At 49.0% G+C, this 21,616-nt stretch overlaps 2 protein-coding genes across 7 annotated transcripts; one reads left to right on the top strand and one right to left on the bottom strand.

Annotated features, from left to right (window-relative positions):
* The first annotated feature begins 1,683 nt into the window (after nt 1-1,683).
* Nucleotides 1,684-8,287, top strand: ftr84 (finTRIM family, member 84). Its single transcript, XM_015340680.2, has 7 exons — nt 1,684-2,297; nt 3,146-3,241; nt 3,910-4,143; nt 4,529-4,685; nt 4,759-4,815; nt 6,235-6,288; nt 7,106-8,287. The coding sequence occupies exons 1-7, from the start codon at nt 1,725-1,727 to the stop codon at nt 7,627-7,629; spliced, it is 1,695 nt and encodes a 564-aa protein (XP_015196166.2). The 5' UTR covers nt 1,684-1,724; the 3' UTR covers nt 7,630-8,287.
* Nucleotides 8,288-8,774: 487 nt separating this feature from the next.
* LOC138230523 (von Willebrand factor A domain-containing protein 5A-like) lies at nt 8,775-20,524 on the bottom strand. Of its 6 annotated transcripts, none has more exons than XM_069186502.1 (19): nt 20,408-20,524; nt 19,365-19,412; nt 18,554-18,756; nt 17,896-18,106; nt 17,364-17,530; nt 16,889-17,036; nt 16,438-16,613; nt 15,803-15,891; nt 15,134-15,278; nt 14,708-14,790; nt 13,899-14,016; nt 13,582-13,740; nt 13,148-13,251; nt 12,463-12,695; nt 12,194-12,232; nt 11,415-11,489; nt 11,149-11,339; nt 10,193-10,506; nt 8,775-9,824 (listed from the first exon to the last, which is right to left on the bottom strand). In XM_069186502.1, the coding sequence occupies exons 1-19, from the start codon at nt 20,421-20,423 to the stop codon at nt 9,719-9,721; spliced, it is 2,625 nt and encodes an 874-aa protein (XP_069042603.1). In that variant the 5' UTR covers nt 20,424-20,524; the 3' UTR covers nt 8,775-9,718. The 6 variants fall into 6 exon arrangements, with proteins under 6 accessions (XP_069042603.1, XP_069042604.1, XP_069042602.1 ...); XM_069186503.1 differs by having other exon boundaries at nt 11,149-11,318; XM_069186501.1 differs by having other exon boundaries at nt 11,149-11,489.
* Between the last annotated feature and the right edge of the window lie 1,092 nt (nt 20,525-21,616).

Genomic DNA, 21,616 nt, shown 5'->3' with positions numbered 1-21,616 from the left:
GGTCGCTCAGCTCAACTTGTTCATCCAGCTGCTAGTGGTTTGAAGATCCAAGGATCACATCAGCAGACTTGTGGCACTTGGCCTTATTTTAGAATTAGCCGCACTTCTAACTGGGATAACGGTCAAACGTAGTGGTTTGGAGTAGTGGTTAGAGCTCTGGAGCAGGTGCTGTAGGTGACCTTGAGTGAGCTACTCGGCTCAGCTCCGTTAAATACTGTAAAAACAAGTCTCTGCGTCATCACTGTCAATGAGAATTTGTTCTCTGACTCGGTTGGATCTGGTTACAGGGATGTCACAGGCTAGAAACTGAACCCTAAAGGGGAGGGAGGGCCCCCCAAAACCAATGGCCTTCCTGGGAATTCTTAACTAACAGGCATGTTTTTATACACCAGACATCGACCGATCCCTTCCATGCAGCCTATCATTCCTTTGTTTTATGGAAAACTGCATCACACACCCCACATCTTTCGCCAAGGGCGTGCTGTTGGTGAAAACAAAACGTCCCCTCTAGGTGCTTGGTAATCCCACAGCCTGCAGCGGTACAGTGCTGATGCTGCATGTCTTACAGATACCATAAACAACAGCAACCCAGCAACACGGCATGAAGGTCATGCAGGCGAGACTATTTATTTACAGAAAGTCTCAGCCCCTTGTGTTGGTTTTGCCTCTGTTTGGTTTCATCACACAGGGAAAGTGTACTCGAAAGTCATGAATTCATGCCAGTTGTATCCCATCTCTCCCTTGCCTGGAGCTGTAATAGGGAAGTATTCCTTTCCCCTAAGAGCATAAGCCACTGCAGACAGGGTACAGAGGTGATCTCGCCTTGAATGCATTTCTTTAAAGCACGATCCCTAAATACGAGATTTTGTTTCCCCCTCATTCCAGATAATCCAGCAGGCAAGTGTCGCAGGAATGAAACGCCTCTTATTTCAGACTCGTCAAACTCGTGTTCAAGCATCCGCAGACAGGCTGCTTCTCGCTGCGTCAAGCGTTTTGTATGACGAGTCACTATAACCTGCCGGCTGCCACTACAGCGGTGGTACAAAATTCAGGGGAACGAAAACACCTTTGAACAAAAGAGATATACGAGGGAGGAAAGACGGAAAAGACGAGCGCTTTGGATCGGTCGTACTCGCTGGCCGAGCACCCAGACCCTGGGTCTCAGGGAGGACAGGGAGTGGTGAGACTCTTCCAGGCGGTGGGGCTGGGACCAGGGGTCATGTGTGGTGCAGAGGTGTACCTTCTACTGGTCCTAGAAGTTTTCCACAGGACTGAGATCCCAGGATGGGTCTAGCCTGGGAAGGTGATGGAACACTGTCCGCTGGGCTGGCTCACAGAGATCCTTAGATTGGGGGTTCCTAATATTTTTGCCCATGAACGTTACCCGTTTCTTAGATGGTGTAGATCAGGCACGCACTCGTCAGGAGAGCACGTTCGACTGTCTTAAACCTGGCAGAAACAATCCATTTTTTTCGATGTAGTGTTTTCAATCTGATGTATGGTGAATCTGTATCCCGTGGGTGAAAAACCCCAGCGTTCATGAAAGAACTGTATTTTTTCCTTTGCACAGCACAACAACTTTGTTCTCAAAGACTTTCTGCCGAGTCGGTTTATCTTTATCGCACCCCCATCGGCCAGCTTGTTTACCAAACTGCGGGGCTGCTGAAATACAGGCGGGCTCTGTCTGCCGCGCCGCAGTCTCGTCTCTGCAGCCGTTGCTGAGCATGGCAGGCTCCGGAGCCTGGCTGTCCGACGAGGAGCTCCGCTGTCCTCTGTGCGCGGACTGGCCGAGGGAGCCGGTCACGCTGGCCTGCGGGGACACCTTCTGCTTGGAGTGCATCGAGGTCAGCTGGGCTCAGGCAGATCCCATAGGGGTGTACAGCTGCCCGCAGTGCAGGGCCACCTTCACCCCCCGGCCGGCGCTGCGGGGGGCCGCCCCGACCCCCCCTCCGGAGAGGCTGCCGAGGCCGGAGCTCGTTCCTTTCCCGCCCGCCCGGCGGGACGTGCCCTGCGACTTCTGCACCGGCAGGAAGCGGACAGCCGTGAAGTCCTGCCTGGTGTGCCTGGCGTCCTACTGCGACGCCCACGTCAGGCCCCACTACGACTCGCCCGCCTTCCGCGGGCACAAGCTGGTGGACGGAACCGGCCACCTCGCCCGCAAGGTCTGCCCCCAGCACGAGAAGAGGCTGGAGCTCTTCTGCCGCTCCGATCGGATGTGCGTCTGCGCGCTGTGCGCCGTGCGGGAGCACAGGGACCACGACGTCGTCTCCGCGGAGGAAGAGCGAACCGAGGGACAGGTAAGAGCTTCCCGGCTGCCCAAGCACCCGAGAGAAGTGTTAGCAGAGAACAAGCCGACTGAGCTCAGAGGCACACCGGCCCTCCGGGATCAAGACTGGGCAGCCCTGTGGAAACACGGGAAAGGAGTTCTTCTCTCAATAATTGAAAAGCCAATTCCATTAATTGAGAATCAATATACCCTACAATACTATTTAAGTAATTCTTAAAGTTTCTATTGTCAACACCAACTAGCAAAGGGATAGTCCCCGTTGAGGTAGACTGGGGAGAAGAATGAAGAAATCTTCTCTTTTTTATTAGTTTAGTATAACGGTAAGACTGTCTTACCGTTATACTAAATATATAACAGTAACAGTGTGATTTAATTTAAACTGGGCATCCTCATTCAAAGCCACTGATGTTAAAAAAAATGGAAACACCCACTTTTCAAGGACTGGAGATGTGTTTTTTTTTAATACAACATCCTCTTTTTTAAGATGCTCAGGAGACTGAACATCACTAAATTCTCAGGGTCAGCTGCACCAAGTACGCCAGGTATCAAACACAGACGCACATTCCCTTAGTTAAGGACATCCTTGGATTTCAGGAACACTTAAAAGGCTAAATTTCATTTGAGGTGTTTTATGCATCTGCCCACAGATCTCTTCTTCGGTGAAGGCATCAGATATCTTGTTGTCGTGGGTCATCGTCTCAGAACCCCCTGCTAGGGTTTTTATTTAACATGTCACACCTCTGTCAACCCACACGGTGGAGCCAGGTCTCCGTTCAGCTTTCCAGCCCCGGCTGTCTGTCCCCTGACGTCTGTCCCCTGAAGTAAACAGGTTGCTCTGCCTCCTGTGCTCCTCCACAGAAGGTGTTGGCGATTACGCAGGCCGAAGTCCAACAGACAATCCAGGAAAGAGCGAAGGAGCTGGAAGAACTGAGGCACGAAGCAGAGTCTCTCAAAGTACGTGTGCAGGGATTCAGCTCTGTTTTATAGCCATGGCTGGGGATGCACCTGGCTCTCAGGCAAGAGGTCCGCTCCACAGAGGACGACACACAGAGTCTGGCACCTAGAGCCTCAGCTGTGGACAGGGAAAAGAGGGAGCGCAGGTGGGCTGTGGGCAGGAAAGGAGAATGGAAGGATGCAGGACTGGAGATTAGTGATGGAAAGACAGATTAAATCCAAGGGGAAGTGTGAAGGGTTTCCTTCAGCCACGTTTGAAAGCTGTAAACAGTTGATGAATTTCACAACCCCTGCAGAGCTGCTGCAGAATACAATTCAGTCCAGACCTAATACTGATTTGGTCATCATTGTCGAGTCTGGCCTCTAGCAATCCTGAAAGAAATACTATGAATGAAATCGTGCAGGATCGGTAGGACACTTGAATACGTAGCGGAGATCAAGGACACAAGAGAGGACCAGCTGCATATGACCTGAGGCTCCTGTAGTATTTAAAACGCAAACCTTTATTAGAGAAAGGCCAGGTCTTAGAGGCACGAAGACAGACTGAAGCAGCTTTTCTGTTCAGGTAAAAAAAAGAAGTCTAAGAGAAGGTTATATTGGGGTTTAAAGTCTTGAAGTTTTAAAGAACTGTTAAAAATTGTAAACCTCTGTTAAATTGTAAACATTAGAGCTCTGCGCGACGGGTGATGGCAGACAGCGGCAAGATCTTCGCAGAGATGATCCGGTCCACGGAGAGACTCTGCAGTGAGGCCAATAGCCTCATCGCAGCGAACGAGAAGGCGGCCATCGTCCAGGTGGAGGGACACGTCCAGCGCCTGGAGGAGGAGATCATGGGTCTTCGCAAGAGAGAGGGGGAGCTCAGGCTCGTTCTGGACACAGAGGATCACATTCACTTCCTGCAGGTAATCCTCATCGTTGGTCACGCGGCGCTGTGCGGTCTTCCGGCTCGCGTCCTACCTGGTCTCTGAATGACATCATCAGTCTGTGACTGATTTAATTGGTCGCAGTTAGATCTGCTTTCCGGGTCCTTAGCCTTTGGAGAGTGTGGGTGTCCTTTCAAACCTCCAGGAGTGTGCAGTTTTATCCACAAAGCAGAGGACAGGTGGAGAATAGGTGATAGGACATTTAAGAACATGCATTTCTTCACACTTGGGGTTGCTGGTGCACTGCCCAGTCATGCTGTTAAAGTACATTCCCAGGAATCCTTGAGAAGCAATCAGGCAAGATGGGCCAAGTGGTCTCCTCTCCTTGATAACCTGTAGCCCTCTGTTCTCCTTCTCGTGCTAGAATTACCCTTCCCTGTGTGTCCCTCATGAAGGAGTTGTGCCCAAGGTGGTTCTAAATCCAGAATTCTCCTTGGGGGTCATAAGCAAAGGTGTCACCGACATGAAGGAGTATTTGGAGGACATCTGCAGAAAGGAATTGGCCAAGATCTCCAAAAGAGGTGGGAGACATTCAAAACCATCTTCTGTTCCTGTTGTTCCACATATTTAGTCATTTTTTTATTTTATTTGCAGTGGATGAGACTCCAGTCTACCTCCAGATACCAAGAACTGGCGAGAAACTCTTAAAAGGTAAGGCCATGCAGTGACGTGCGCAGTTTAGAAAATCATACAGTAGATCACGGAAATGCTCAGGTGACACCCCAGGTAGCGTTAGGGTTAGCATTCACACACTACTTGGGATTTTGAGACCAAAGTCAGGTTTAGGACAAGTGTTTTTTTGCTCCTATCTGAACAGTTTTTTTTCAGAAACTCTCTGGGGCCTGGACAGCACGGTGCACAGTACAGTAATTGTATCGCAAAACTGAGTCAATCAGATCAAAAGTTGTAACCAAGCATTTGTTGAACCTCATTCAAATGCAAGTGCTTTTATCAGCGGTCTTGATTGTGTCCCACTCATGGTTTGGGGAACATGTCAAGATTCAATGCCCAGAGACGTTCAGATACTGTTCATAAGAATCAGCAGCAACAGGAGACCTTTTGTGTAAAGAAACTTCATCTGTTGAGCGCTCAGGTGTGCATGGTTTATAATGGACACAGGTAACCTGGACCACATCAGGAAACAGATATTGGAAAGAACTTTGCGCACACGTTTGGGACCATGTATGCAGGGCACAGACGCACGCGCTCGCGTAACTACTGGAGCAAAGTGCATGGTACCACCTGCCCCCCGACTCCTAACCAGGTACAAGCCCCTCCTGCAGAAGAGCAGTGTGGGTCACTAGGAGCACAGACACCACCAGGGTAGACAGAAGGATGAGGGCAGAGTTTATCTACTCAAAGTCCCAGATACTCAGAATCCTCAACCAGCATACGATAGATTAACGTCATGGAGGCAAGAAACAGGAACACATGCTAAATATTTTTAAGAATGCAAAAAAAAGTATAATGCAATTTTTGGACTCTTGAGCCGAATTTCCGCTGGTCACCACTAGAGGGCCTCACAGCTAAATGGGAATGTTATTCCAAGATCACTCCCGGCAGCTGCTCTCACTCAGAGGAGCAGCAACAAAAGATATTCCCCCTTTGCTCATCACACAACCTCATGCGTTACCTGCAACTCTCCAGACTAGACACATCATTTTTTCTCTTGTAGAGACCACATTGGGGGATACCTGCCCTTCGAGGTCAGCTAAGCTCACCCAAAAGGGAATTAGTATGTTTTCAAAGTGACCTCATGCTGGTCTTCCCTCAGAGAGATATTGATTTGAACCAGAGACGCTCGGAGCTCCTCCCAAACCCCGACAAGGAGCATTTGGTATTTAACAATTTACAGCAGGGTGTCTCAGTCCCAGTTTTGGTAACCCCAGTCCAGCTACTTCTGAAACTCTTCACTGAATGAAGAATTAGATTTTTAAGAGCTATGAAAGAAAATGGTTCCGGTTAATGAGCTTCCTCTATTCCGGACCGAACCATCACAGTGATGCGCCTGTCGGCGTGACGGGCGTGACATCACCAGCCTGAGCTCCGCCTTCTTTCCCTTCCTCCCAGCTCCTGGGCAAGGGCCACTTCCTGATCCCCAGACCAGAACAGACTTCCTCAAGTGTGAGTTTGTGCATTTTTAATTTCTGTTGCTGGTGGGTGTGTGTCTGAAGCATGAAAGGAGACACTTTGTGTGGTTTGGGAATTGCGGGGGATGAGCTTGAGGGGCAGAAGACTGACTTAACATAGGAAAGGTTACAGTCAAGAGGCAACTTGCCCTTTTGGTGATTAGCCATTAATTGATCCAAGGATCTCATCCAGGTTTTCTTTTTTTTGGAAGAAGCCGAGATATAGGCCAATATCAGATACGGAAGAGTTACGACACCACGGATTGCGTGGCTGCGATAGGATCCCAGTTCGAAAGGAGTCGATGACACTGCTGGTTCTCGGTTTCTTTTAGTTAGAGGTCCGGAGAAGCATCTCAAGCTGGTTACAATACTCCTTCCGGACATTCATTCCCTTTTCAAAGTCAGTCGTTTTGCTGTAGTCTGCATTATTTAGGCTGATTATCGAGGTTAGCCTTTATTTGGTCATGGGGGCCTCGGTACTGTATGCTAATTCTCAAGACAGTTTCACCCGTTTTCTGATTGCTAGGTTCTGTACCAGTGCAGACATGTCAAACGGTGAATGGCTGTACCCCTATTGTATCCGTGCTCAATGAATGAAATCAGTAATAAATGAATATATGTATAGTTATACGAAAAACAACAACAACAACAAAAAAACATTCCCTCTACAGCTGTTCCTGCTTCAATGGCAGGACCTCAGCGAGTCAGTCGATGTGTGCACACCCAGCCATACACACGTAACTGACTCGAGGATTGAAATATTCTCTCTCGCTCGCTCTTCTCAATGGTTTTGGTTTCTCCTTTCCGATCAGACTCCTGTCGGCTTTCGTTCGACCCCTGTACGGCGTTCCGGGAGCTCTCTCTGTCCGCCGGGAACAGGAGAGCGATAAGGAAGAGAGATCTCCAGGTTTATCCCGATCACCCGGAGAGATTTGACTGCTACTCCCAGGTGCTGTGCCAGGAAGCGCTCTCGGGACACCGGTATTACTGGGAGGCCGAGGGGAGTGGAGAGTTCACCATCGGCGTCGCGTACAAAAGCATCCGGCGAAAGGGCAAGACTCCCCTCTGTCTCCTTGGATACAATGATAAATCCTGGAGTTTGCTCTGCTCCGAGACGGGTTACTCTGCCTGGCACAATCAGGTGGTCAAAGATATAGCTGCCCCCCACAGTGCCACTAGAATAGGGGTGTACGTAGACTATGCAGGTGGCAGTATGTCATTTTATAACGTCTCCGAATCGATGAGGCTCATACACACGTTCCACGCCACATTCACTGAGCCGCTGTGTGCAGGGTTCGGCGTGGGCTCCTCAGTTACCATCTGCCAGCTGAAGTAAAGCACTAATCAGTTTGTGGCAGTGGATGTGTGGTGGAATTTACTGATGTGCAGAAGCCTTTACAAATTTTCATGTGTTCATTTCACTTGGTTGTTTTCCTTTATGCAGTAAATTCTATGGCGCCTACTAATACTTTAATTCATTTAGTCTCAGGGTGACAGTTAACCCCAGCAGATGTGTGGTTTGTAGGACACACGGTAGCCTTTCAGCTCTGAGGCTGTGTAGAGAGGAGCACCTGCAGTTCATGACAGCGAGTCAGTGAGACTGGGGGGCGAATGGGGTGGAGGAGCTACTGCATCACCACACACTGACTGCTCCTGCGCAGTTTACCTGGAGCTGCTGGGCTCAGGCTACTGGAGACTCTGATCAGCGTGATGCAAGATGCTGAATGACAAGCTTGGCTTCTTCTCACCCGCACTGAGCTGCATCAGCAACACTCACAAGTGTTTTAAATTAGAAAACACACCTGGAGGTTTTGATTTAATTGTTAATGTTCATAACACAAATTAGTTCCTGAATCTGCGTAAGGTGTTTAAACTAAAAACTCCTCTGAAAGACAGTATATTGTTTATATTGTTTATGTACATTATAAGAGCTCCCAGACTGGAATATGGTTGTTCATTTACTGGACTCATAACTAAAAGGATGTAGGTTCAAATCCAGGGTGAGACAGTGCTGTTATACCCTTGAGCACAGAAAAGTCAACCTTGGGAATTAATCTATGCAAATGCTTCATGCTCAATCCTAAATAAGTGAATGGTTAAGAAGTAGAAAAAAAATCTATCAGTTCACTGTTTCTAAATTTGATCATTTTAAAGGACGATGGAATGAAATGACTGCTAAGAACTCCTCTAATCTACACTGACCCTGGTTCAGAATGATCCAGGGACACGGGTTCCTGGCGTTCACAGGGGATTGTTCTGGGTCTGGTTTGACTGGTTTAACTGGTTTGAGTTGGCTGCTCTGAACTGTCCTCTGAGAGTTTGTCCTCAGCACAAAGACCTGCGGGAGCCCCACCTCATCACAGGCCCAGGAGTGCTTGCATTTTGGCTGAGGGACTGTAGTGACTGATGAACTGAATGGAAAAGCTCACTTTGCTTTAAATGGTTCTTACAAAATAAGAAAACAAGATTGCAAACTTCCACTGAATATTAAAAACTTCTTTATTTGTGTTGTGGCTTGTAGCCTTCACCCACACGGCATTTGAAACATCACAATACCACAGCATTTCACTTCTTTGCTGATGCCTTTGATGTCATATAGTGTCATTTATAAATTCAGTTAAGTTTATTTGTCATATGCACAAGTGCAATGAAATGCTTATTTACATTTAATAAGCATAATATATGCCAGCAGCCATATCACCCTGCAGCTCACAACTGGCAACTTCCTGAAGCTAAGCAGGCGTGAGCCTGGGAAAATCTAAGGTTGCTGCTGGAAGAGCTGTTAGTGGGGCCAGCAGGGGGCGCTCACCCTGCGGTCCATGTGGGTCCTAATGCCCCACTATAGTGATGGGGACACTATACTGTAAACAAGCACCGTCCTTCGGATGAGACGTAAAACCGAGGTCCTGACTCTCTGTGGTCATTAAAAATCCCAGGGCGTTTCTCGAAATGAGTAGGGGCGTCCTGGCCAAATTTCCCATTATCCCTTATCAATTATGTCCTCCTAATAATCCCCATCTCTGAACTGGCTTCATTACTCTGCTCTCCTCCCCACTGATAGCTGATGTGTGGGGAGCATTCTGGCCCACTATGGCTGCCGTCGCATCATCCAGGTGGGGCTGCACACTGGTGGTGGCAGTGGGATTTCCTATTACCTGTAAAGCTCTTTGGGTGTCCATATAAGTGTATATATATGGCTATATAAGTGTAAGCAATTATAATTATTATTATTTAACATAAATGGAGACCTGCAGCAGGAGCAACAACAAGTTAAGAAGCAAGTCAGCACAAGCAGTGTGCACACTTTCCATAGCGCACCTGTAACATGTGGCAAGGACAGCTGAAGATGGAGCAACGGTGCAGTGGTCGGAGCCCGGTCTGTAGGATACTGTGACATGAGGCACTGAACACCCAGGGTGCAGAGCTCATGCCCTCCTGCCCCAGACCAGTCTTACAGCCCCAGGGTCTGTGGATCGACCCGGAGCCCCAGCAGGGAGTTCCCGGCCTCCACACATTGCGTTACCCCGCTTCCTGCAACACAGCAACACACACCCTGTCCATCGTGAGAAAGCACTTCAAACCAAAAAGTGTTGTAAATCCTTCACAAAATAAGTGCCTGGACCAAACTCCTCAAACCGTATCATAGAGTCCCAGCCCTCCTTCAGGAAAACAGCTGGATGGGATGAATGAACCCAATACAGTACCCACTAGCAAGCAAAAGAGGGAAAGGGGCCGAACGGGCCTTCTCTCACTTCCGCTTACGATTTCCTTTCGGAACTGCCAGACCTCCCGCTGCTCAAGGCACCAGGTAGGTGACCGGACCGTTTCTCCCGGCCACTGCGAGATCCTTCACGGCACAAACCCCGAACACACCGTCCCGCCCACGGCCGTATCCTCACCCGACTGCGCTTTGATCCAGGAGGCTGCTTTCATGGCCAGGATGACCCACTCGTCTCTGCAGTCCTGGTGGAGTCCGTGCAGCCACAGCAGAACCAGCACCGTGGCCCACACTCTGCTGCTGGGCGCCTGGGGGAGAGACACCGGGGAGCCCTGTCATCTCTCGGGCTCCAAGAGCGAGCCGGTCCCCAGGCTGAGCAGTTCGGAGATCGTCAAACCAAACGCTTGCAATCTGCAGTATTTCAGACATAGGACTGACTTCACTACCTTCAGCGGTTCCAGACTGGTGTGATTGAGTGTGCTGGTTGGAGATCATCTGTGTGACACAACACCACAGCTCACAAACAAGCAAGGTTTAAAAACACTCGTTATGGATCCGTGCGAACAAGTATCCACCACAGCAACAGAGCACAGCTCTTTAGTACCACCTGGAGCACCCTGCCCTTCACCGCTGTAGGTCATCACTTCATCACTGCACCCAGCAAGCAGGCTCACCCCGACCCAGACAACTGCTCTCGGCCTGATGAAGAAACACAGGCTGCTCACCTCCTTGAATGTACCAAATCGCTACTCAGAATTCAACACCACCCCAGCTTTGAAACACTTCAAGTGTGGTTAGCTAAATTACAAAAAATATTTATTTTTTTTTCCGCTTCTTCTGCAGACGGTCAAAGGAGATGATCATTTTAGACAGTGGATGTAGCGAGAAGGGCAGATAACTAAATGCAGTTCAGACACTTTCTCAGGGACTCATCCCTCATCAGCACAGCCATATAAAACCATAACAAAATCTCGTTTTCCAGCTTCACACTGACATCAGGCGTCCACACTCTAGATGATTAATGACATCATACTTTTATGCCCCCGGACATAAGATTTATCTTTCATAAAAGCCAGGTTTTGTACATGACCAGTGTGATTCTACCTTCTATCGGTCTGGCTCTCAGTGCTCGGGTACCTTGGTAGGCCTGTTTCTTTCCACTTCTGCCTTTGAGTGCCCAAGAGTGGCAGCCAGCAGCTCCTCCAGATCCCAGGCCCCTTCTGCTCTCTGCAGTGTGATCAGCGTGAGCATGGCATCCCCTTGTTCCTCTGCTTCGGGGGTTGCTGAGTTAAGGCATCCCTTAAGTGCTGGAACAGTGCCATTAATTTCTAAAGAGGTAAATACCATCATAACACCCAGGAGCCCCTCACCTAGTGGATTTCTCAACCACAACACCCTCTTACCTGAAACTTTCAGCTTTAGTTTGTCTCCTAGTTTTCTACCAAGGGACGTACTGTCCGACTCCTCTGGTTTCTTTGCTAATGGATTTCAGAAAACAAGAAAAAATAAATCAAACTAAATTCAGGCTGGTTTAACAATGTCTACTCTTGAGAAAAAGTGACGAGTATGATTTACAAAATGCATCCGGAACGCACCAGAAGAAGATTAAAATCAAATTCACATATGGTGTTATTTCAACCAACGTTGTATTACTATGATTTAAGTATAGAACTCTACACCACTATTATTATAACAGAAATGAGGTTTAGAGTACTCTTCAAGTACACATTAAACTATTTAGAAACCACACCAATAATAGATTAAAAAAGAATTTTAAATTTGCTTGTCAGAAAGAAAATTAATTTTCCTGAAATCTGAACAAGATTGGCAGTTTAGTTTCAAGGTCAATGTAAAATATTTGCGATTCTCCTTTGGGAGCTCAGACTGTCTTAAAACCAGAAGGCAGGGTTGAAGCCATCATGCACACCTCCTCTAAACTGTACACTGTCAGCTCATCCTGGCCAAACCTCGGGCCTTCCTTATCGCGAGTCAGTCTGTGTCACTGCATCTCCCAGCAGCAGGGTTTCAAGTCCCTGGTCAGACGGGCAACCACTCAATCTCCTCTACTTGGTCATTGCAAGCAGAGTCTACAGACACACAGAAATGCAAGTGTAGGCCTGATTGAATGGGTTCACCCCTAGCGTCATCGGCATTACCATCATCCTGCTCTGTGATAACATACCTTCTGCTGCCTCCTCAAAGGAGATTGCAACTCCTTCAGCTGGTAAAGCAAAAAGAAAAAAAAGGACTAATTACTAAACCCCATTCACAGAATACAGAACTGCACCAATACAGTGTCTCGCTGCACAGCATCTGACTCAAGCGCATTACAATAGCAGAGCTCAGCCACTACCTAAGTCACTTAGGAACCTTTGTGAGGGAGCATGGGGTTCTCACAACATGTAACAAACAGGAAACCCAGAGATACAGCCTCCTCTCCATCACACTCACATGTCCAGCGCACGTAGGACCTGAACGTTCTGATACATGGAAGTTTCTGCAGTGGCTGCTTGGTTTTTTTGTCGACCGCAATGAAGATGGTGAAGCCTGAGGCGACTCCTGTCTGAGCACCCAGCTCAACAAACTTCTTTCTCTGGCCTCTGAGCTCATGCCGGCTCAAAGAATTTACTTCTTCCTCTAGTGCGCGGATGACGGCGCGAGCCCGGAGTCTGTGCAGAATTAGCCTGTGAGAAAGTCGTCAGAAAAGCAGGAAGCCTCCATTATCATCTGTAAAATCCTACTCTACTCCTGTACACACGAGCATCACTTCCTTTAAAACAGGACAGGGCAACAAGAGACATTTCTCCGAGAGAGTGCAGCAGGAACACCTCCGGACCCACTACCTGTGTTTCTTTTCTGTTTAGTTCTCAGAATATAAGTAGATTCTAGGGCTGCATTGAGTATCAGATCATTTCTTGAAGGACCAATGGGAATCGTCAACACCATGGGTGAGAACCAAAAATAAACAGAAGCTACACACAGCAAAATGGGCAAGATGGGTCAAATCGAAACTTCTCTTGTTTGAAATCATTGTAACAATCTTAATTACCTACAGCACACAGAGAGATTCAAGAAGGAAAGGGCAGTAAGTGAGAGAGCTGGGGACAGGGTTACAGGCACAGATAGCTGGTCTCACCCTGTGCGTGTCTGAGGGGTCAGGCTGAAGGTCAGGTCATTCTGGACCGTATCTTCTCCTAGCGCGTACTGGAGGTGCACAGATCCCACAGCACTGCTTTCGCACTGAGACACAGAGGGGTTTAACACACACCGAGTGTACTGTAACAATGTCACACTGAGACACAGAGGGGTATAACACACACCGAGTGTACTGTAACAATGTCACACTGAGACACAGAGGGGTTTAACACACACCGAGTGTACTGTAACAATGTCACACTGAGACACAGAGGGGTATAACACACACCGAGTGTACTGTAACAATGTCACACTGAGACAGAGGAGTTTAACACACACTGAGTGTACTGTAACAATGCAAAGACACTGGAAAAGAGATAAAGAAAATTCAATTCCTGGAGGCTTTCAGTATTGAAGCCCTTAGACTGTCCTCACCTGTCCCTTGAGCTGGGCATACAGCAGCACCCTTTGGCCCCAGAACACCACCGACTGTGCGGGTGACAAGGGGGTGATTTCCAGACCGGGGGGCAGATCCCAGCGCACGGAGATCTCCTGCACTGCAGGCTGCAGCGCAGAGCGCACAGACTGCACCACCTGAAAGACAGGATCAGGAGGAGAGGAAAGAGAGGGAAAGGGACAGAGAGGAGAGGAGGGCTGACTCAAAATCCTACGATGGCGATGTTTAGACATGATTCTGGGGGGGGGTTCTAAATCAGCGTCGAGCTGATTTAGCTGATAGAGCCGCGTCTGACCTTGGGCAGCAGGCGATCGGAGGCGGTCACAAACTGGGCCAGGCCCGCGGTTTCTCTGGCGAGGTCCGAGAGGAAGCCGCTGGAAGAGGCGCCCTCCCCAATCCCGAAAGTGAAGCACCTGGACAGCACAGCGCAAAACTCAAACAGTGCAGACACTGCACCGGCAACATGCCGCACGCAGGCTGGGGGAGCCAGGAGAAACCGCTTCTCCCAGTGAACGTTTCAGATCTGCTGTTGCTCTCCTTCTACTGTACATTCCCTGCATGTTCCTCGTTTCCTTCCACATGTGAGTGGAAGTGAGCGCCTAGTTCCTGCTCTTCCTTTGTTTGGGTATCGGCACTCCGATTGAGGGTCCTCCCATCCTAGACTCCCCCCCCACCTCACCCCAAGCTCCAGATCTCTGGAATTTCCAGGTCTATCCACAGTCCTAAGAAGGAACTCTGCATCAACAGCACAGGCTCTACAGTGAGGTCTTCATATGGGAAGGAAACCTGCACTTTGATCACCTTGACTGACAGGCTCTACCACCCAGCCGAGATCTAAAGAGCAGAACAGCTCAGTTAATACTCGTCAGGCACAAATAGATTTACCTCCACCTCAGAACAGTTGGCCAATAACCATTCTTACACAGCTGCAGGTTTCCTTTATTTTTTTGACAAAATTTGACCTAAATCTTTGCACAAATTTGCACAAAGGCAGGTATTTACAAATTAATTTAGCTATAATTGCCAATAGCACTAACTGTCCTGAGCACACTCAGATGGATGGGCATGACCAGTCTGAGAGAGGGAGAGGAACTTTATACTCACCTGTGAACTGAAGCATGCCTCTTCACATAATCAGCGGTCACTTTAGCATCCCACACGTGTCCACCATCGGACAAAACAAAAAGCTGGGAAAACAATGACAGGGTGGGAAATGCAGGAGACATGCCACACTAATTCTGGATCAGAGGAGCCTGAAGAGGATGGCTCAGGGTGTCCTCCTGGACCAATGGGGAAGCGTGGACAAGTTGTGACTGTTGCCTGTTACATCTAACAAGTTGGCGCACACATTTAATTAGCAGTTTGCACTTCCGAGTGCAACGTGTGCCTGCGCACAGCTGCTCAGAGCCCTTCATCTCAGCCGGTTTCAGTCTACCAGCCCCTGGCGCCCCGCAGATGCAGTTCGGCTGAGGATGGCCACCCTATGGCCAGTGTCCATCAAGGCTAGCTGCAGAAAGGCCTGAGGCTGACCTGTCGAGGGTGCGCTGGGCGGTAGGGCATCCTGTAGATCTTGCTCAAGGGGGATAAGATCATTGTATGTTTCCAATCAGCCTCCAGTCCTTTCACCTTCTTCATGGCAGTGTCCACAGTCTGCTTGTTGTACTGCACACTCTCCCTGAGACAGCAACACGGTGTGGACACAGAGGACAGAGAGACAGCATCTCAAATACTGTAGTAAGCAGAGTAAACAAGAGATAGGATAGGAATAGTGGTCTGGACGCCTGACTGTTTACGGTCAAGGGGTCAAATTCCATTTAGGGACACTGATGCTGTTCCCCTGAGCAAGGCACTTTAGCAAGGCTCCAGGAAAACCCAGCTGTACAATCAGGCACCAACATGTGCATATAAATAAGAGGGTACACCATTTGCCGAAAGAAAGAGCGCTGTAAATTCAAGCACAACAGTCGCAAGACTGTGGAGGACGGAGAACAAGTGCAGGATGGGTCGCCCAGTGCAGCTCTGACTGTGTCCCCAATGCAGAGCGATCAGCTGTCACTTCTCGATTACTTCCATGATGCTGCTACAGTACTACATCCTGGAAAAGGGGTTTGGAACAGTCTTGCCTCATGTTCCAGCACGACAGATTTTTGCCGCAGAAAAAGCAAAGCATGAAGATGCAGGGAATAGCTGGTTACTCACGGGAATAATGAGTCAAACTTTGCCCCAAAGAAACAAATGTTGAAGTAGCAATCCACGGGCAGGCTCTTTAACAGGAGCAGCAAGATCTCCTAGAAAGAGAGTTAGTGAGGACGTGACTCAAGCGTCTGAAATACTGCTGCTCAATTTGACCCAAGGGCTTGCTCTTGGAACATGCCTGGAAGCTTGTAAGAGTCCAAGGGCAGTGTCTCTAACAGCCGCTGCAGAGCAATCTCCTCGCAAAACTGCAGGCGGACAGGAGCCTGGCAAGCCCCAGGGGACGCTGTTGCACTGAAAGCTGAGGGCACCCCAGGTTAGACAGGGAGAAGGACCAACCCACACCAGCCCCTGACCTGCTATCAAGACTCAGGACGCTACCTGAAACTTAACGAGCATTGAGCCATTCAGAAGCCCTAGAGCTGACCAAGCCAACATGCATCAGTAGACTGGGCCCAATATTTTGAGACACGTATATATGGAGACTCCACTAAGCACAAAGTTTACACAAGCATAATGGTACAGAAGTACAGATACACTACAGCCTAGCCCGGCTGTCGGCACTCCCTGTAAACAGGACGCTTAGAAATCACTACAGAACTGTCCCATACTGTCTTCCACATATTCCCTCTTTGTGGTACCTTGGCACAGTCAATGCGCCTCTGTCCTGCAGCCTGACCGCTCATAGGTCTCCTCATGCTGTCCGAGAGATCCAGCAGGAAGATGAATTCTCCACGAGACGACAGGGAATGCGACAGTGCTGTAGGAAACTCTGGGTAAAGACTGAGCATGACCACAGGGTCCCACATCAACGAGTCTGAGAATGAAAGAGAAATTAGAGGGACCACTTCTAACTCCCCCTCTCCCTTGATATACAAACATCACCAGACACATCAAGTAGGGAGCTGCATCGGGTGAAGAAGGCTCCACAGCTGAAACATTGTGTCTCGTCTCTTTTCCTTTCAGCATGGAATAAACCCTTCCTTGTTCCTCATCAGACATTTCAGTTGAAGGAGCATCAGATACTCTGTTCCTAGTTGCTTCAGTAATCTCATTTGAAGAAACCTGGAGATATCAGGGAGACTGACAGACCTGGGCAGATCTTCAGTGGGATGGCCTCCTCATCATGAAGGTCAGACTGGAGTCCCGCTTCCACAGTGACTGTGGGCAGGTGGACATCTCTGTAGTAGATCGAGAGTTGGACGTCCCGGGTGAAGGGGTGGCCTGCGACCAGACTGACCTACAGAGAGAGAGAGAGAGCAAGGACAGAGAGGAGACAGAAGGAGACCGATAAAGGAGAGAACAGAGAGAGAGAGAATCAGATCGTCCCGTGTTTCACCTTGAAGAAAGTGTCACGTCTCAGTGTGCGAGCTCTGGCAGGGGGCAGACTACAGGCCAAATGCCTGAAAGCACACTTACAGATCATGAATCAAAACTGAGATTCATGTCAAGGCCAATACATTGCATTTTATTTATTTGTGAAATACTCCTGCACTTTCAAGTCCCAAGCCCGTAGCACACAGAGCAAGGAGGGAGAGACATGGCACCAATCACACCGAGTCTGTACCCTGGCCTGCGTGCGGTGCTGGTCCAGGAACTCCACGGGGTCGAGGGAGCAGCTGGACTGGACTCCGCTGATGCCACTGGGGGAGGTGATGTCGGCTCTGAAGGAAATGCAGGACGGAGCTGAGACCCTGGGGGCACCTGGGTCTGCAGATGCATCACTGTCAGAGCCTGAGACAGGAGAAGAACATGGGGAGGTGAAGGTAAAAGGGGGAAATGGAAAGATATTAACAAATCAGTCTACTTAGACTGTAATCTGCAAGACAGGACTCATAGCTTCCTGTTGCAAGTAAAACGTCTATTCCTGTGATGTCACTGAGTAACTGAGGTTTGAAACTCCACTTTGGGAAAATATAATCTCATTACTGTACTTAATCCTACATCAAGTGTTGGCACACAAGGGAGGGACATGATGTAGGGTGTACAGGTGGTGAGGATCACAATGAGGACTCAACTGGAGCCGAGCACTGCGTGCCCTGTGCACTCACCTGGAGAGATGCAGTGGGAGTTGAGCACTGCGTGCCCTGTGCACTCACCTGGAGAGATGCAGCGGGAGTTGAGCACTGTGGGTAGAATGAATCTCACAGCCCCATCTTCCTGGACAGACAGCTCAGTGACACAGGACAGGTGGACAGAGGCACTTGCCCCAGGGGGAAGGAAACCCAAACTGATTCGGAACAGGTCAGGAAGATCCTGATTCTTGTGCAGGAACAATGACTGGGCAAATTCCTGACTGCAATCTAAAGGCTTTAGAGAGGGAATAAGAGAAAGATTGATGCACATACTGTATATATAAACTTAATGTACACCCACATCTCAGAACTCTCATTAAATTAAAATCCTAGATTTACACCCGCACAACGTTAGTGCTTTTATACATGACTGTAAAATACACAATGGAATCGAGTGCGTATCCAAAAGAATCAAAAACACCATAAACAGTATGATCTGCAGTATGCCCAATACAAACAATAAGCAGAACTAAACGAACTGGGAAGCCGTAGTTGAAACAAAAACCCGCAAACCCAACAAGCAAAAGTGTGCTGCACATATCGAGAAGCCCAAATTACACAAACTGTCATTGAGACACACAGTCACCGAGAAAAAGAGAGAGACGCCACTGATCCACGTGAGATGGAGGAAGCAGAGGAACAGGAAACGCAGAGAGAACTCCGTGTCCGGCTGCTGCCTCACCTCATACTCGTCAACTGTTTTGGCGACGATCTCCAGCTCCCCGATGCGGGCGGAGAAGCGACTGACCGCAGTGTTGCCGTCGGTTGGGAACAGAAAGAACACCGGCTGGGGGCTGGGCTCGGCGTTCTCGTACCGCAGGCTGAAGCTCACTTCCGCCACCAGGCCGTACACCGTCGCCTCCACGGACACGTCCCTCAGAGGCACTGCGGGGCAGACAGAGCGGTGTTACCCCAGCACTGCCCTCACGGCCGCCGGGACAAAGCCAGAGGCTGATGCGCTGCTCAACGGCACGGACTCTGACCGGCTCAGGTCTGGACGGGCTGACAGCATGATTACAGCCCAGACGCCAGTACGTCTGGCTCCAGGCTGGGCCAGGGAGCAGCACAGCCGATTCTGACTGGCAGTGTCCAGGCAGCAGAGAGCGCCTGACCAACCACCCCGTGGGCTGGGAAATCCCGATGCCCACTCGGCTTGACTCCTACGTCCTCGCTGGGAAATAGGGGCGGAGCGGTGGCTCTGTGGCTAAGGATCTGCGCCTGTGACCGGAAGGTTGCCAGTTCAATGGCAGACCCTGCGCTCTGACCCCAAGCTTCTCTCCCTGTCTCTGTGTCTGTGTCTCCCTGGAGAAAAGCTGGGGTATGCGAAAAGATGCATTCCTAATGCAAGAAATTGTATAGGGCTAATAAAGAAACATTATTAACATTATTATTAAAAGCGCCCCGAGATCCTGCAGCACCCAGACCAGAGAGCCGAAACACAGCCGGTAACTCGGGGCCCTGCCCAGCGACCCACAGGCAGAGTCGGACCTCACCTGGGGACGCCTTCGAAGTCATCAGCCCACAGTGCTCCTCCATTATCACTGGGCACAGGAAAAAAAAGCACGTTAGAGGGAAAACTGAAGTCTTTGAAAGCATGTAACCATTTATTCTTGTCTTGGATATTGTGGAATTAAAACACTTTCATCTATTTAAATCTATTTAAAAAAAATGCATCCATTTGTGTGACTTTGCAAAGGCAGGTGTTTAATTCTTATGCTCACCAGCAGCTCTTTATTTAAAGCCAAAAATACACACTCAACGAACGACAAGGTCCAGAGTTTTTTAGTCTGGTAAATGCAGAAAAGGCCAAAAAAATCAAGTTCTTCTTTTTGGAGTCTTTTTCTTGCCCATCAGACAGGCTGAGCAGGCTGGTAAGGCAGGGAGTGACTCCTGAATCACCAACAGCTGGGATTTCCAGGCCTGGTCCTGGAGAACCACAGCCCAGTCCTGTCTCTGCTTCGACCAATTTGGTGAGTTAATGGGTTCAATCAAGACAGGAAAGACCAGCTGTAGTCCTCGTGAGCAACAGGATCTAAGTGTTTCTTTATGTCAGATGAAGACTATGCTACTTTGACACACCAGCAGTTTCACTGACCAAGAATGTTGCTCCATGTAGTTAGGAATCCATCATTTAAAATGACCCATAAAAACCTGCGCGACTACGCCTGACGCACCCCTGAAACCACAGCTCTCTGTAGTCTAGAGACCACCCATCGGGCAGTCCATGTCTCCCAGAACAGCCAGACCCCTGCAAGTTCAAAAGCTCAATTACACTTACCTGAAAACACGCAGAGCTTATTACGCTAGAACGCTTGAACTACAAAACGTTCAAATATGAAGTTTTTCCGTTTAACCTTCTCCCGTGAGAGCCTGTAATATTTCTAAAAATACGCAAGTTAAAACTCAGTGATACACTCATGTCAAGTACGCGAATAAAAACAGGAAGGAGTCACGTCAAAGTTTTAAAATACACAACACGTTTAGAAGTGCGAAGCTCTTTAAAAACAAAAAGTTATAAGGTTCCCATTTCACCTACCTTCTGGCTCACACATGGTTTTAGCTTGACGTTTTACAGATTTCTTCCTCTGCTTTAATTAGCGATCCACGCCTGTAAACACAAGCAGAGAATTGAAAACCACTTCCTGAAATCTCTGTAAACTATGACGTCACACGCCTCTTCGTAACCTTTGGTCATAAAATCCGCCAGCTTGAGCGCACGTGTTCCCTTTGCGCCTTCTGATTGGTCAGGTAGACACAAGAGACGAACCAATCAACTGTTAACCCCGTGAACTTCTTCAAATCGCTGCAGCACGGATCCGCATACTTCACCGAGTTGAACACTGAGTACAGTGCGGGTTTACAGATCCTCTGCATATTACGCCAGTAGCCATATCACCCTGCAACTCAAAACTGGCAACCCACTGGAGCTCAGCAGGTGTGAGCCTGGTCAGTACCTGGATGGGAGACTTCCTGGGAAACACTAAGGTTGCTGCTGGAAGAGGTGTTAGTGGGACCAGCAGGGGGCGCTCACTCTGCGGTCCATGTGGGTCCTAATGCCCCAGTATAGTGACGGGGACACTATACTGTAAACAGGCGCCGTCCTTCGGATGAGACGTAAAACAGAGGTCCTGACTCTCTGTGGTCATTAAAAATCCCAGGGTGTTTCTCGAAAAGAGTAGGGGTGTAACCCCGGCGTCCTGGCCAAATTTCCCATTGGCCCTTACCAATCATGGCCTCCTAATAATCCCCATCTCTGAACTGGATTTATCACTCTGTTCTCCTCCCACTGAGAGCTGGTGTGTGGTGAGCGTTCTGGCGCACTATGTGCCGACGCACACTGGTTGGGGTGGAGGGGATCCCCATTACCTGTAAAGTGCTCCGAGTGGAGTGTCCAGAAAAGCGCTATTTACGTAAGCAATTATTTATTATTATAATTATTATTATTATTAACAGCAAGTATCTTATTTATGCAGTTCAAACAGTCAGTCGTGCTGTATTGCACTGTGGCCAGCAGAGGGCGCCAAATGCCCATTACAAAGCAGCTCTGCGAAGGCAATAAAAAAATACGCACAGCAGCTCGTCTCCGTAAACTGACTGAGCGGCGCACTCCTTGAACTAAGCTGCACCCTGCCGTGGCTGTGCTTCACCTCACCGCCCTGTATCATTAAAATAAGCTTAGGAGAGCTGCAGGGAAACAGCCGCAGCAGGGAGGGAGAGAGAGAGAGAACCAGACAGAAAATGAGAG

Source organism: Lepisosteus oculatus, chromosome 3 (genome assembly GCF_040954835.1).
Source record: "Lepisosteus oculatus isolate fLepOcu1 chromosome 3, fLepOcu1.hap2, whole genome shotgun sequence".
NCBI lineage: Eukaryota > Metazoa > Chordata > Actinopteri > Semionotiformes > Lepisosteidae > Lepisosteus > Lepisosteus oculatus.
This window is presented reverse-complemented; position numbering and strand designations above follow the sequence as displayed.

What these genes read in the sequence shown, in the direction of transcription:
- ftr84 (XM_015340680.2), top strand. Translation starts at nt 1,725, where the DNA reads ATGGCAGGCTCCGGAGCCTGGCTGTCCGACGAGGAGCTCCGCTGTCCT. An exon ending in ATCACATTCACTTCCTGCAG is followed by an intron (nt 4,144 to 4,528) that starts GTAATCCTCATC and finishes TTCTCGTGCTAG; the next exon opens with AATTACCCTTCCCTGTGTGT. An exon ending in TGGCGAGAAACTCTTAAAAG is followed by an intron (nt 4,816 to 6,234) that starts GTAAGGCCATGC and finishes CCTTCCTCCCAG; the next exon opens with CTCCTGGGCAAGGGCCACTT.
- LOC138230523 (XM_069186501.1), bottom strand. An exon ending in GACTTCGAAGGCGTCCCCAG is followed by an intron (nt 18,757 to 19,364) that starts GTGAGGTCCGAC and finishes TCTGCCCCGCAG; the next exon opens with TGCCTCTGAGGGACGTGTCC. An exon ending in CCCACTGAAGATCTGCCCAG is followed by an intron (nt 16,614 to 16,888) that starts GTCTGTCAGTCT and finishes TTTCATTCTCAG; the next exon opens with ACTCGTTGATGTGGGACCCT.